Source organism: Rhinatrema bivittatum, chromosome 8 (genome assembly GCF_901001135.1).
Source record: "Rhinatrema bivittatum chromosome 8, aRhiBiv1.1, whole genome shotgun sequence".
Lineage (NCBI taxonomy): Eukaryota > Metazoa > Chordata > Amphibia > Gymnophiona > Rhinatrematidae > Rhinatrema > Rhinatrema bivittatum.
In genome coordinates, this window is record NC_042622.1 from 76,427,886 (window position 1) to 76,443,779 (window position 15,894).

Genomic DNA, 15,894 nt, shown 5'->3' on the forward strand with positions numbered 1-15,894 from the left:
ATTCCCTCTTATTCCCAGGCAGGGGAGGGTGGATCCAGGGCCCAATGTGACAGGAGTGACCTTTTTACCCATTCCTCTGTTGGTTTGTTTTTTTTTGGTGTTCTCTTGGGGAGAATACTTGTCCTTAAAGTGGGTGCAGTGAGTGCAAAAGAAATACTCTGGAGCCACTGGTTTAATGTCCAAAATTAAAATCTTTACTGTTAATATGGGTGATAAAAGTGGCAAAAAACTCAAACTACAGCACCACAGAACTCTCTTCTCAATTTCTTACAGTCTCTTCCCCTCTATCTGTGCAGGACTCACTTGTATTGGGACAGGAAAACACTCACTCTCCTGTATTTAGGAAAGTGGAGTTCCAGATGGTCAGGGTCTCTTAAAATGGTCAAAACCCCTTCTAAATCGATAAACTGGCAAAAGTGTATGGCACAGAGAAGAAATTCTCTTTCTCTCCCCAAGATGGTGAAACACTGGATGGGTGTCCCCAGTGATATTACTTTCCTTTACTCATGGTTAGCAAATCTTCAGGATCTCCTTGATCTTACAACGTCTCTTTAGTTCTTCTCCCCAGATCCCTGATGGGAAGGATCCCCTCAAAATAAGCAGTTCTCTTGCTTCTAAACAGGAAGGAAAGACAGCCAAAACGTCCTCCTGGATCTTCTAACAAGATAGTGTCTTTTCCCAAAAACTGATATTAGCCTCAGAGTTGTTCCTTTCAGCAGGTTACCACCACTTCAGGGGCAGGTCTTCCCTATCCCTGGGCATCCCAGATGCAGGGTTCCCCAGTCAATGTGCCCAAGAAAGGCCCAGGTGTCTTACAAGGTTCCTACCATGAAACATCTCAAAACCTCAAAAACAACCCAGAGAAATATCCCAACCAGCTAGTGAGCAGACAGGAAGGAAACCCACCTGACCCTGGTCAGGACCACCAAGCAGGGCTTGCTTGGTTCCTCTGACTGGGCCTGAGAAATAACAAAAGCTAAACTCCTAACTAGCTCTTTACTGTATAAGAACATAAGAAATTGCCATACTGGGTCAGACCAAGGGTCCATCAAGCCCAGCATCCTTTTTCCAACAGTGGCCAATCCATACTACAAGCACCTGGCAAGTAGATAGCATGCTACTGATGCTAGTAATATCAGTGACTATTCCCAAAGTCAACTTGATTAATAGCAGTTAATGGACTTTTCCTCCAAGAACTTATCCAAATCTTTTTTAAACCCAGCTAAACTAACTGCACTAACCACATCCTCTGGCAGCACATTTCAGAGCTTAATTGTGCATTGAATGCTAGTGTCAGAAACACAGAAACCTCCCAGCGCTACTTCACCACGGGCTGAGCCCTTCCTGCTGCTCTTAGGCAAGACAGCCCTCATGTTGGCCCACTTAAAAAAAAACACAAAAAAGAAAACCTACTAGCTCACACACCCCCAGCACCTGGGCCATATAGCCTGCCCCTACCCATGAGGATCACTATATCTGGAACAGCAACAGGAAGTCTACTCAACCTTATTCTTTTGGGGTCCTTCCTGAATATTCCTGACCACCAATGTGAGTAATTTTTTTTTTTTTTTACTTATTCAGAGACCAGAGGGGGGAGAAAAGTGGGAGTGAGTCACCGAATATATGTGAGAGCGTGAGCCTGTGTGAATCTAAAAATGTGTGAGAGCGTGTGTGCCACTGAGCATATGTGAAAGTGCAAATTAGTACTCGTGTGAGTGAGTGAGCATGTGCATGAGCGCATGTGAGTACGTGTGTTTCAGTGACCACGTATGTCAGAGTAAATGTGTGTGAGTCAGTGAGGATGTTGAGAGCATGTTCATGAGGATGCATATGAGAGAGTATGTATGAGAATAAACGTTTGTATATAAGAGAGAAAAAAGAGTTTGTGTGCATACCTACGCCTGACTGATTCACGATAATCTCAGGGTGATAGGAATCAAATGTTCCTAAGTATAAAGTGTGTGGGGGGTTTTATCCTTATTAGTTTAAATTATTTGGTGTTATTAGATGTGGCTGCTGTTTTCTTGGTGTATGAAACATTTTATAAATTGTTTTTAATTATTGGATGTTCCATTTATCAGCTGTTGTGAAATATTTATTCTTTTTATTAGTATGGTTTTTCTGTTATGATTGAAGTTGGTTTTTTTTAATTTCATATTTTATGAGAAATGATGGTGATTCTGTTTTTACATTCTTGCTCGTCATATAAAGGCTGGCTTGTTGTGGGTTCCATTCAGTTCTTCTCAGCACGTTTCTGTTTATACTTTCTGATCTCTTTATTCTGTATTTGGTGAGGGCCTGACTGTGTTCTGTATATGTGACCGAGGTGAGGTATTTTGATGGCATGTAACTTCTGTGTAGGGATCTATAGCTAATAGTTTTATTGGTGTTCTAGGGCCTGGTGTAATGGGTGCAGTGTTGCCTTTTCATAGATAAGGTTGTTGGGGTTGTTTTGGTATGAGAAATGTACTATATTGTAATGGTAATTCTATTTATTCATGGCTTTCTGAAGGTCAAGCCCACGTCGAACACATATTACAAAAAGTCTTAATTCCATAGGAGTTCCAAGTGTCTTTTTTTTACAGAGTTTTCTGGTTGGCACCACACCAGTGCATGTACATATAATATGCATGTTGGAAGTGATATTTTTGCCTCAGAATATTGTACTTTTGAATGTTCTTTTTCATGTAAAATGTGTTATAAATGCATAATTTAATTGTGTTTGTCTGTAAAGGGTGTGGGAGTGTGTGGGGAGGGGCATGTATGCAAGGCTGTAAGGTTTGCCTAGGGTACCTAATATCCTTCCCTATCCATGAGTTCTGGGATAGGGAAGGTCAGTTTTTAAAAATATAGAGTACAGGAGGAAGCTGGGCTTTGACAGGCCCAGGACAGAGATCGAATAAATTGAGGGAGAGGCAGCACAGTAATTGTTTGCATAGGGTAGCATAAAAGCTAGTACCAGCCCTACTGCACCACTCCCATTTCCAGGGATCTATTGAACAGGTCTTTCAGCGGACCCGCCAGCACATCTCTGAGCTCCCTCGGTATCCTGGGATGTACTCATATGGCCCCATGGCCTTGTCCACTTTCAGTTGTCCTAGCTCTTCCCATACATTCTCTTCTGTAAATAGGAGTTTCGTCTACCCCATCCCCATTTTCAGTCTTCTCAACCAGCAACAGTCCTTCTCCAGGGTTTTCATTTGTGAATACCAAACTGGAGTATTTGTTTAATATTTATGGCATTTCTTCATCTCTCGCCACACTGCAAGAGGGAGCATTATGAACTTTGGGTGAGGTTTGTGGGATGGGGTGGGTTTTTGGGGGCAATTTTACATGCACAGTACGAACAGAACAGTTACCACCAGTGAAGGTTTAATGTGATTTAGAGTGATGAAAGGTAAAAGAAAAGTAGATTTGTACTATGTTCTCTCTACCTAGCTTGCTGCTCTCTCTACCTAGCTGCAATCAAGGTAGGTAGAGAGAAAAGTGTACAAATCTACTCTTCTTTTACCTTTCATCCCTCCAAATCATATTAAATCTTCATTGATGTTAACTATTCTGTTCATACATATGATTGTGCATGTAAAATTGCCCCCCAGGACCCACTCCACCCTACAAACCTCACTCCAACTTACTAGTGGCCCCTCTTATAGTGGTATAAATAGTTTACTTTTTTGTGAGCCTCTACAGAGGCTCCCTCTCCCTCTCTCCGGTAGCCAAAACCACCAACTGCAATAAAATCACCTATGCAATTTAGTACCAGGAAAATTATCCTAACCACACCCCTTTTTCATCACAGGCACTATTTTTGCTATATTTATAGCAAAATGATGAATCTAGGCCTTAGCCTGAACCCTGCAAATTAGTGCTAGCTAGCTAGCTTTCTTCTCCTGACCTAATCCTGCTCTTAGACCACCCAGAATTAAGTAAATTAAATTTAACCACTCAGTACTGTTAAATTTTCAAAGGCATTGATCTAGTCCCCTATTTTGTAATTTGGCAGTCAGATGTCTCAGAAATTTCCCTATGTACCTGACAAATAGATATGTAAACAGAACAGAGTGATGTATTCGATTATGCTGATTGAAGAACACAATATATATATAATTATCCAAATAAAGTTGGCCTTTAAATGAACATTTTTACCAGAGGCCCCAGTATATGAGGAAATTTGGTAAACAAATTTCTGGGAACATTTTGTTTCCTCCACAACCTTCGGTGAAACAAGTAGATTTTAAAAAGCTGAACACACATGTGCATTTATTATATCTGTATCACGTACCGTTTGCCAGAAAAGTGCAATATACATTAAGCATTGTTACGTGTCTAGCAGCAAAAGCTATAATGGCAATGTTGGCACCAGAAAACAAAACTAAAAATGTTTTGCCGCAGATTTTCATGTCCGACACTTCGCGGATGAGAGTCCACAATAGTCACTCAGCATGGAGGGGTTCCACTTGCCTTGATACCATTTCTCCATTTTGACAATGTCTTGATGAAACCTTTCACCATGTTTGTCACTCACTGTGCCAAGGTTGTCTGGGAAGAAGTCCAAGTGGGAATGAAGAAAATGTATCTTCAATGACATGCTGCACTTCTACAACTTGTATGCCTGAAGCAGATTTTCAACCTGTTCAACATAGTCTGCTGCCTTATAGTTGCCTAGAAAGTTACAAACGACATTCTTGAAGGCTGTCCACGCAACACGTTCTGTACCTTGCAGAAAACCATCAAAGTGGCTGTCCTTCATCACAGCTCGGATTTGTGGGCCAACGAAAACACCTTCTTTTATCTTGGTGTCACTTATGCGTGGAAACATTTGCCACAAATAATCAAAGGATTTATTTTGCTTGTTCATTGCCTTAACAAAGTATTTCATCAGCCCAAGTTTGATGTGCAAAGGTGGAAGAAATATCTTACTTGGATCCACCAATGAGTCGTGCACAACATTCTTCTGCCCTGGAACCAGCTTCTTGCGGAGAGGCCAGACTTTTCTGACGTAATGCGAATCTCTTGCTCGACTGTCCCATTCACAAAGGAAGCAAAAATACTTGGTGTAACCAAGCTGCAGACCCAGTAGAATTGCAGCTACCTTGAGATCATCACACAAATTCCAGTTGTACCTCGAGTACTCAATGTGGTTCAGCAGTAGCTGCATGTTCTCATACGTTTCTTTTATATGAACAGCATGTTCGACAGGTATTGATGGGTAGATATTGCTGTTGTGCAGCAAAACAGCCTTCAAACTTAAGATTGATGAATCAATAAACAGTCACCATTCTGTTGGGTCGTGGTCACATCCGAAAGCACAAAACAATCCATTGATGTCGCAGCAAAATGTCAGACCATCTACTTGGTTGAAATATTTTGTCAAATCTTCATGACGGCTGTGAAATACTGAAATTTTCGTATCAGATGACAAAAAATTCCATCCTTGCAGCCTTGACCCAAGCAGCTCCGCCTGACTCTTCGATAAAGCCAAATCTCTGATCAGATTGTTCAGCTCTGACTGAGATATTAAATGAGGATCGCTGGATGTTGATGGCACAAAGTCAGGATCAGCCACAGCTTCCATCTGCGATGGCTCGCCATCATCGCCTACCTCCTCATCCTCGTCATCAAGTGTCCACACCTCTGGCAGTTTTGGAACAGGAAGACTGTCATCATGTGGCACTGGTCTCATTGCTGAAGCAAGGTTAGGGTACTCAATAAACTTCCTGTTCTATGAGTATCCTGACACATTCATCATGCAGAAGTAACAGTCAGTTATATGATCTTTCTGTTCCCTCCATATCATTGGGATGGCAAATGGCATAGATGGTCGCACACCTTTCAGCCAAGCTCACAGACTACTGGCGCAAGATGTGCAACATATATGAGGAGCCCATGCTCTGTCCTGGTCATCAATTTTGCACCCGAAGTATAACTTGTATGCCTTCTAAATGAGTGCAGTCATACTCCTTTTCTGTGCTTTCAGAGTAAACTCACCACAGATGTAACAAAACATGTCACAGCTATTATGACATTGGCGCAACATTTCATAAAGTATATGAAATTAAATCCACAAGCTTTAAACTCAACAGTTTTAGCGATACGTTTTCGCTTATTCACACATACGTTGCATAGGAGGCTACTCATTGCTGCTGCTTATATAAGGCTGCAACGTCATGAAAACAAGTTGGAATCTTGCAGCCGAGCTTGGGCTTGCCCGAGCAAGTTATGGCATGATCAGGCAGAGTTTCTTGATGTATTTTTTAAAAAGTTAGTCTGTTACATGTTAAGTTGTTTATGGCGTCAAAAATACGACATGAATTTTAAAAATCATAAAAACTACTGTCCAGCAAGAAAATATATGTACACGAGATTACGTTTTAAAATTTCACAATTATTGTAACAAAATTGGCCGTTTCTCAAAAATCTTACGTGATGTACAAATTTCAAAGTAATATCTGTGATCAGCATCAAAAAATCTATTTGGAACACCAAAAAGCCTGAAGGAAACAATAACTTTGTTTACCAGTGAAACACGCTTTGCAAAAATAAAATTATAACACTTATTATTTTTCTTTAGGGAAAAGAAGGTGTCATTGGACCAGGTGGAATTATGGGGCCCACTGGAAATCTTGTAAGTTTTCCTTTTGTTTTAATTGTGGTCAGAGTAATTCTTGCAGATACTTTCAGGAAATTGTACAATGGCCTTAAACTGTATGAGTACTGATTCTGAGGACAGGTTTTTAAATGCAAATACTGCATGGTGATATAGGGGTAGATTTTAATAAAGTACGCCCGCACGTACTTTAGTTCGCGCACCAGGCGCGAACAAGAGTACGCCGGATTTTAATAGATACACTCGTAGCCACGTGTATCCTTTAAAATCCTGAAGACTCTAGAAACTCTAGCATGGAGGTAGGCAGTAGAGATGTGAATCGTGTGATCGATCGTCTTAACGATCGATTTCGGCTGGGGGGGGAGGGAATCGGATCGTCGCAGTTTTGTTTTTTTAAATATCGTGTAAATCGTAAATCGGGGGAGGGCGGGAAAACCGGCACACTAAAACAACCCTAAAACCCACCCCGACCCTTTAAAATAAATCCCCCACCCTCCCGAACCCCCCAAAATGTCTTAAATTACCTGATTCAACGAACTGTGGAAAATTGGACAGATTAATTGAATAAATTCAACAAACTTTTTTTTTTTAAAGAAATTTGAAATAAATATCTACAAATTGGTAAACTGATTTTGGATGTTTTGAGGATCTACCAAAATCCAAAGCACCTCAAACTGACAGACTCACTTAGGCTTTAGCATAATTTAGTCAGATTTTCGTAAGATTCACTGGAAATAAACCTCACAAATGTCAGCAGATCTGGTGAAAATCTGAAATTCCCATTGAATTTTTGCCTGGTTGGAATCTGGCTAAACAATTTGCACATCTTTAACCATTTACACCAAAGCAGGCACAATATTAAAAGATCCAGTGAGATTTGATGTTATTAATTTAAGTAGTTAGGTATTGCAAGATTTTTTTTTTTAGTATCAGGTTCTAGAAGGCATTTATAATTTTTGCCACAGAATTCCACATTGCTTGTCCCAGAGTCTATCCACAAACTTCTACTGAGAGCTAATGCACTTGTCTCAATTCCTTTGCTTTTATGGTATATTTTAAATTTTTCAAGGAAGGATCTGATGCTAAAAGCTTGGGATTATAAGTTATTATTAGAATGGAGGAGAAGCCTAGTGGTTAAAGCAGTGAGCTTATGAGTTAGAGAAGCCAAAGTTCAAATCCCATCACTGCCCCTTTTGAGCTTAAGCAAATTACTTCTCCCCCTATTGCCTCAGACACAAACTTACATCTTGAATCCTCTGGGGTCAGGGAAATACCTACAGTGCCTGAATGTAATCTGCTTTTAAGTGTCTGAAAGGTGGAATATAAATTAAATAAATATTGTGTCATGCTTTGCAGGGCCCAAAAGGTGATAAAGGAAGCTGTGGTGACACGGTAGGTCAATTTAGTTCCTTGTTCTGCAGAGTTTTCTTTTCCCTTATCTTATCTTTACATTATACTCCATCTTAGCAACTCAAGACGGCTTAGCCAAAGTGGCTTACAAATCTGGTAAATAATTCATAAATACAGCCTCCATAACCTTTTGTTTTTTTTCCTTTTGGTTCACCTCTAAGGGTCTCAAAGTAGTTGTCAGGTTAAAGGTGATATGGGCAGGCTTAGGGACAAAGCAGCTCGCAAGAGAGAAAAAAAAAAGTCTTGCAAAAGTCTTCACACCCTTTGTCATAACAAAGCCAAATTAGCACTGGTTCAAAAATTCACCTTAACAAATTAAATAAAGCTCACCTGTGTCTAGTCACAGTAGTTGAGCTCATTGTAATACTTCTGGATGAAGAATCAAGCTGTTTCTGATCTATGAAGTGAATATGAAACAAAAGTCAAAACATACCAAGCAAGGAACTGCTGAAAAAATTCCACGATATCATTCAAAAGGTACAGACTGGGGGAAGGCTGTAAGAAAATCTCCATGTGTTTGAATATCCCTTGTGGCACTGTCAGGTCCATCCTTGTAAAGTGAAACCGTTTGGTACAGCCAAAACACTGTGGCGATCAGACTATCCCTCCAAAGTCAGTAGCAGTAGCTTAAACATCTGCCGCAAAAGGTTACTGTGAGGCGTAAGAATACTTTAAAAGAGCCGCAGAAGTCTCTGGTTGAGACTGGGGAAAATGTTGACTGTTCAACAATTTCAAGATTGTTCCACAAACGTGCCCTGTATTAGGAAGATTGCAAGCAGGAAGCCACTGCTGAAGAAAAGCCCTATAATGTGCCACATACTTGCAAAGAAACACTCAGGGGACACTGAATACATGTGAGAGAAGGTTTTGTGGGCTGATGAGACCAAAGTGGAACTTTTTGGTTTCAGTGCTGTGTGTAGCATAAAACAAAGAACACACATAACCTTCCCTACAGCTAATAGCTTCCCTACAGCAAAGCATGGTGGGCAACATATTGTAGGGATGCCTTACAGCAGTGGGGATAGTGAGGTTTGTGAATATCAAGAGAAAGGTGGATGGTGCAGGAGGAAACATGTTCTAGTCTCCTGCGGACCTAGGACTGGGGAGAAAATTAACTTTTCAGCAGCACAATGACCCTAATCGCAAAGAAAAGGCAACCATGGAGTGATTCAGCAAGAAGAAAGTGAATGTTGAGTGGTCCAGTCAAAGCTCAGATCTGAATCCAATGGAAAATCTATGGCAAGACTTGAACACCAGCTTGAGCTGTTCTGCCAAGAAGAATGGACAAAAACTGCATCGTCCTACTGTTCAAAGTTGGTAGACACTTATCCTAAATGACTTATGGCTGTTATTGCTATTAAAGGGGTTTCCACCAAGTATAGAGTCAAAGGGTGTGAAAACCTTTGCTATCAAGACCTTTGGTTTTGTTTTCTTAATTACTTTTGGAATGATCAGTGAAACAAATTTCTGCTTTAATGCATTTTGATTTGTATTTTTTTAAATAATGTGAAAAGTGTACGAGGGTATGAAGACTTTTACAAGGCATTTTATTTGAAAATCCACCCTGATAACCCCAACGGTGCAAATAACCCCACTGCCCCCTACTCTGCCCTCTCATGTAGATTTACCCCCTCCCCTTTATGGGGGCCAAATTCTCTGTTCCAATTCCCAATGGCTCAGTACTGAAAGCTCTGTTCCTGGATACTGCCTCTCAATCCCCAACGGTACAGTCATGTCCCCCTTTCCCCCTCTTCTCTTGGGCAGATCCTATGTCTCTGTTATATCTCTCCCCCATCTCCAAGCACTTCGTCTGTGGCTAGCAAACCGCCTCTCCCTTCCCCCCCAGCAGATCTTCCGTGCCTTTTGATTCCACCCTTACCCTCCAAGTAGATCTCATGTGCCTCAGCCACCTGTTCAGAATCTGTACTTACAATTCTGAAACACCGCTAGATGCCATTCAGCAATACGTAGCAGTGCCGGCAAGAGGCCTCTTGTGTCCCTCCTGTTGGTAAAGATGGGGATCCTCCAGCAGGGTGGGGGAAGGATGAAGACTGCTTGGGAGAGATGAGAGGGATCCAGGGCCACAGAGGATCTGTGAGTGGGGGGGGGGGGGGGGGGATCAAGGGGTCTCAATGGGGATTGAGAAGGGAGTCTGGGCACATTTTCAATGATCAGGACCTTTCCTCTTCCAAAAGGGGGACAATCTACACTGGGGTGTTTGGGAGGGTAATGAATGGATGGCTAGATTTGGGCCACTCATCCCTGCTCCACCCACGCCAACCCTTACCCTCCCGGTACTTAAATCTTGATCACTGTGGCAGCCTACTGCAACCTGGGCCTGGCACGTCTGGTGTCACTAAGCACCTATGCTGGAAGCGTATGCTTCATCCGGCTCCCTAGAAGCACTACACGTTAGAAGCCCCCACTTCCAGCAGAGATGCGTAGTGACACCAGACGCCCCAGCCGAGGTCATGGTAGGCCTCTTCTGTGATCTAGGTTGAAGATTAAAGGAGATTTCAGGTACCAGGAGGGTGGGATGGTAAGGGCTGGGGTGGATATAGGTGGAGCTTACAATTTTTTTTTATTTTTATTTTTTTTAAATTTTGATCAGACCCAGGGGAGGGAAGCATAGACACAGACCGGCCTTGGGTGGGAAGGAGGAATGAAGACCTTTTGGAGCCAGTAGGCCTGCAGTCTGTCTTTTGAATACAGCCATTTAAAATTAAAACAAGTTCCCAGATAATGTTAGACGTGCTTTCGGGCATGTCTAGAGTTAGACAAATAACTTATCTGGCTAAATCCTAATATCGGAATTAGTTGTTCTCCTAACTCCGCCCCGCCCCGGAATACCCTCAACATGTCCCTTTCTTATTCTGCTAAATCTTAGCAGGATAAGAAAGGGAAATATTCACAAATAGCCATTTAGATGGATAACTCACAAATTATCAGTCTAAATGACTTTGAATATTGACCTGTAAGTGCCTAAGTTCTCACCAAAACCCTGTCCCCAGTGCCTCCCACATTTAGAGCAGCAGAATGTGGCCCCTTTCAAAGCTGACTGATGATGAACGTGGTTATTTACTCAAGCCTTTGGATGACAGGGTGGCACATTAGATCAGTTATATAATTAAGTTTTATTATAAGGACTTTCATTAGCACTGTATGATAATTAGTATTTATATTTATGTAATTCTTTTAGTGTTGTATATACATTTGTCAATCACTCTGGGATCTTGATGGATTGTGATTAATATATTTTATTAAATAAAATAAATAATGTACCTACCCAATTCCAGAAGTTAGATGGCTAGATCCTTTGAAAATTGACCCCTAAACTCTTTAGATTGCATTAGTTTCTGTTTCACGCAATCTCTGAATGATCTTTTTTTTTTTTCAGGGTTTACCAGGTCCAAGGGTAAGTAGTGGGGGTCCTGCATTATCTGCATAACGTACATATTGTATACCAGATATACAGCTATATTGAGGCCAAGACAGGGTTTGGAAAATGCACCAAGTAATTTAGATAACTTGTATGAGGCAATTGAGTCCAAGAGGTAATGGAAAAGTGATTAGGAGGTTGCTGATCTATCTTTCCCCGGGGAGGTTTCTTCCCTCTTTAATTTGGTATGGATGGCTTTTACTAACTGATTGTCTATTGTTTGTAGGGTCTCCCTGGCCTGCGTGGACAGCCTGGAGTCCAGGTATATATATATATATAAATATATATGTATGTATTTATTTATCTGTTTATTTATTTAACTAAATTTGTAGCCATGTATGAATTGAAAGGGCTGCAGAGCTATTGCCCAGCAATGACCCTGACATAAAATAAGTATCCGGGTAATCAGACTATTCTATAACTTGATTAGAACAGGTTCCTCAGATCTGGACATAGTAACACAGTAAGTGACAGCTCATCCAGTCTATCCAGTTATTTTGGTCTACACTGCTAAGGATATATCCATGCTGCTAGATATAGAAAGCGGGACTGTTTGTAGGATCTCACTCCTTATACAAGTTAGTTCTTGTTGTCTTCCCATCCTAGATACATGAGCACACAATTTCCCATACTTAATCCAACACACAAGCCCTTCCACCACCACCACCCCCGTGTGTTTCTATCAAGATGTGTAAGAGTCACTATCTGGAGTCTTTAAACGTGATTTCAGTTCCTGAGTATTCCAAGTTTCTTCCCCAGCATTGAATCACTTCCTTAGGTGTTATTCAGGGCCATTTTAAGCCTCTGTGAGGCTCTGGGCAAAACTCACTAGGATGGGCCCCTCCCACACATAACATTTTTGCGCAATTTACGAACCAATCCTTGTTAAGACCTAAAGAAGATACTATGGCATGTTAGTTAACTATCTTATTTTACCTCCTCTTCTTTTCTTTTTCTTTTTTTTTTTTTACTATTTTATTCTTTCGTTTTTTTATGGGCTCAAGATGGGTCCCTCTAAGGCTTTGGGCACGGGGCAACTGCCCCTTTTGTCCTATTGATAAAATAGCCCTGGTGTTATAGAATGTAGCCACTTGAAAACAATTTTAGGATGAAATATTTTTCTCTTTTTTTCCATAATATTTTTTATAGTCATTCAACACCAAAGTAAACAATACAATCCACAAATCGTAAATACTTAAAGGTGAATTTTAAAAGCCCAGCATGCACAGAAACCAGGAGATCCTTGTACAAGTTGGTCTGGCACACACCGCATGAATTTTAAAAGCTTCCCGATTACGCACTGAATATCATCTGTGTAGATTTTATAACAGATGCCTCCTCCCTGCCCGACTTGAAAAAATGCAAAAAAACCCCAAAATAAGTTAATAAAAGAAATCCGTTAGGGCTGGAGATTCACTGAATCCCTTGAAGGCACTGAACATACACCACTGCTCATTTCTCTCTCCTCGAGTACAGCAAAATTGCTTACTTATAATAAGTATTCTCTGTAGACTGCAAGAAAAAATCAATCACACAAGTACATAAGAACTGGGCCATACTGGGTCAGACCAAGGGTCATTCAAGCCCAGAATCCTGTTTCCAACAGTGGCCAATCCAAGTTACAAGTATCTGGCAAGTACCTAAACATTAGATAAATCACAAGCTACTATTGCTTATTAATTACCATAATAGCAGTTTATGGATTTTTCCTCTAGGAACTTTTTTAAACCCAGTTACACTAACTTATATAACCACATCCTCTGGCAATGAATTTCAGAGCTTAACTATGCGCTGAGTGAAAAAGAAGTTTCTTCGATTTGTTTTAAATGAGGTACTTATAACTTCATGGAGTGCCCCCTGGTCCTTCTATCATCTGAGAGAGTAAATAACCGATTTACATTAACTTGTTCAAGTCCTTTCATGATTTTGTAGACTTCTATCACATCCCTTCTCAGTCGTCTCTTCTCCAAACTGAACAGCCCTAACTTCTTTAGCCTTTCCTCATAGGGCAGCCGTTCCATGCCCTTTATTATTGTGGTCACCTTTCCTTCAACTTTCTCTAGTGCAGCTATATCCTTTTTGAGATGCGGTTACCAGAACTGCACACAGTATTCAAGGTGCAGTCTCACCATGGAGCAATGCATAGGCATTGTGACCTCCTCCCCTTTGCCATTCCCTTCCTAATAATTCTTAACATTCTGTTTGCTTTTTTGATTGCCACAGTACATTGAGCTGACAATTTCAATGTATTATCCCCAAAAATGTCTAGATCTCTTTCCTGGGTGGTAACTCCTAAAATAGAGCCTAACATTGTATAATAGCAAGGGTTATTTTTACCTATATGCTTCACTTTGCAATTGTCCATGTTAAATTTCATCTGCCATTTGGAAACCCAGTCTTCCAGTCTCGCAAAGTCCTCCTGCAATTTGTCACAATCTGCTTGAGATTTAACTACTCTGCATAATTTAGTCACCCGCAAATTTGATCACCTCACTCATCGTACCCCTTTCCAGATCATTTATAAATATATTAAAAAGCACTAGTCCAAGTACAGATCCCTGAGGCACTCCACTGTTTACCTTTTCCCAGTGTGAAAACTGACCATTTAATCCTACTTTCTGTTTCCTGTCTTTTAACCAACTTGCAATCCACAAAAGGACATCACCTGCTATCCCATGACTTTTTAGTTTTCTTAGAAGCCTTTCATGCGGAACTTTGTTGAAAGCCTTCTGAAAATCCAAACACACCACATCTGCTGGTTCACCTTTGTCCACATGTTTATTCATCCCTTCAAAAAAATGTAGGAGATTGATGAGGCAAGACTTCCCTTGGATAAATCCATGTTGACTGTGTCCCCATCAAACCATGTCTATCTAAATGTTTTGTGATTTTATTCTTTGTAACAGTTTCCATGATTTTTCCGGCACTTGAAATCAGGCTCACCACTCTATAGTTTCCCAGATCAACCCTGGGTCCCTTTTTAAATATAGGGGTTACATTGGCCATCTTCCAATCTTCAGGTACATTGGATGATTTTAATGATAGGTTACAAATTAATTGAAATAGGTCTGAAATTTCATTTTTTAGTTCTTTCAGAACCCTGGGGTCTATACCATCTGGTCCAGGTGATTTACTGCTCTTCAGTTTGTCAATCAAGCCTACCACATCGTGATTTGGTTCAGTTGATCTGAATCATCACCCATGAAAATCTTCTCTGGAATGAGTATTTCTCCAACATTCTCTTCAGTAAACAGTTTAATCTTTCCGCAATGGCCTTATCTTCTCTAAGTGCCTCTTTAACCCTTTGAAGATCCAGTGGTTCAACTGACTCCCTAGCAGGCTTTCTGCTTCAGATATATTTTTTAAAGTTTTTATTGTGAGTTTTTGCCTCTATGACCAACTTCGTTTCAAATTCTCTCTTAGCCTGTCTTATCAATGTCCTACATTTAACTTGCCAGTGCTTTTGGCTGAAATAGCTTCTTTCACCTCACCTTTTAACTATGCCGGTAATCGTTTTGCCTTCCTTCCACCTTTCTTAATTCATAGAATACATCTGGTCTGTGCTTCTAGGATGGCATTTTTTTTAGCAACGTGGTGGAAGCCAAAATTAAATAGTGGATATGCTATGAGATTTATTATTTGGGAAATTGCCCATTTCCATATCTTGTATGTCTCCAAACAGAGATTCAAAGAGTATGGTTGTCTTTATATGTTGATATAGAACATCGCTACTTGGTTGTCTGGATCATTTTTCTTTATCCATGGATTTAAAGCATTAAAGAATGCTCTCAATTATAGGTGATTTATGTGGAGTAATCTCTTGTGTGGAGAACAATTTCCTGGAGAACAAAGGCTGTTCAGATGAACTCCCCATCCTTGACTGGAGGCATTTGTTGTTAATTGTAATTTGAAACTGAGGTTGGTAAAAAGACTGACCTTTCAGCAAATTTGAAGGTTCCAGCCACCATGCCAGAGAATCAATGAGTGTTGGATATATTCAGCTAGAGTGAAAGTGGTTATAGTGCTAGGCACAGTAACACCTGAAGTCTCAATTGAACTATCTCATGCTGAGATGTGTAAAAGGGATGCCATGGATTGTTATATGTGTCCTAACATTTTCATGAAGAAGTTGGCAGAAACCTGTTTCTGATGTGAAAGAGTTTGCTGAGGGAGAAATGTTTTCCTTGTGTAGCAAGCTACTATAAACCAGGTTCCTGCCCCTATGAGCTATCTTGTGTTGGAGCCTTAAAATGTGGACTGAGCTGTGTCTGGATCTGAGTGATGTGTTTTAGAACTGTCAAAAAGGGGTTTTCAACCTTGCAAGCTGCCACGGCCAAGGTGAAGGAATATAAAAATACATCAGAAACCCTTGTGTACTCTTCTTAGAATGTCAAATGTTCTGCAAGAGCCAGCATTCATCACTTACAGTGTTAACAAG

General features: G+C 40.6%; 1 protein-coding gene across 2 annotated transcripts in view; it reads left to right on the forward strand.

The window, feature by feature from the left end:
• LOC115096615 (collagen alpha-1(XXVII) chain B-like) overlaps window positions 1-15,894 on the forward strand; it is a 514,116-nt gene that overhangs the window by 466,790 nt on the left and 31,432 nt on the right. For both annotated transcript variants that reach the window (XM_029611498.1, XM_029611499.1), the window contains exons 52-55: window positions 6,572-6,625; window positions 7,964-7,999; window positions 11,415-11,432; window positions 11,683-11,718. In XM_029611498.1, the coding sequence (XP_029467358.1) occupies window positions 6,572-6,625; window positions 7,964-7,999; window positions 11,415-11,432; window positions 11,683-11,718 (144 nt within the window). The remainder of the gene's footprint in view (window positions 1-6,571; window positions 6,626-7,963; window positions 8,000-11,414; window positions 11,433-11,682; window positions 11,719-15,894) is intronic.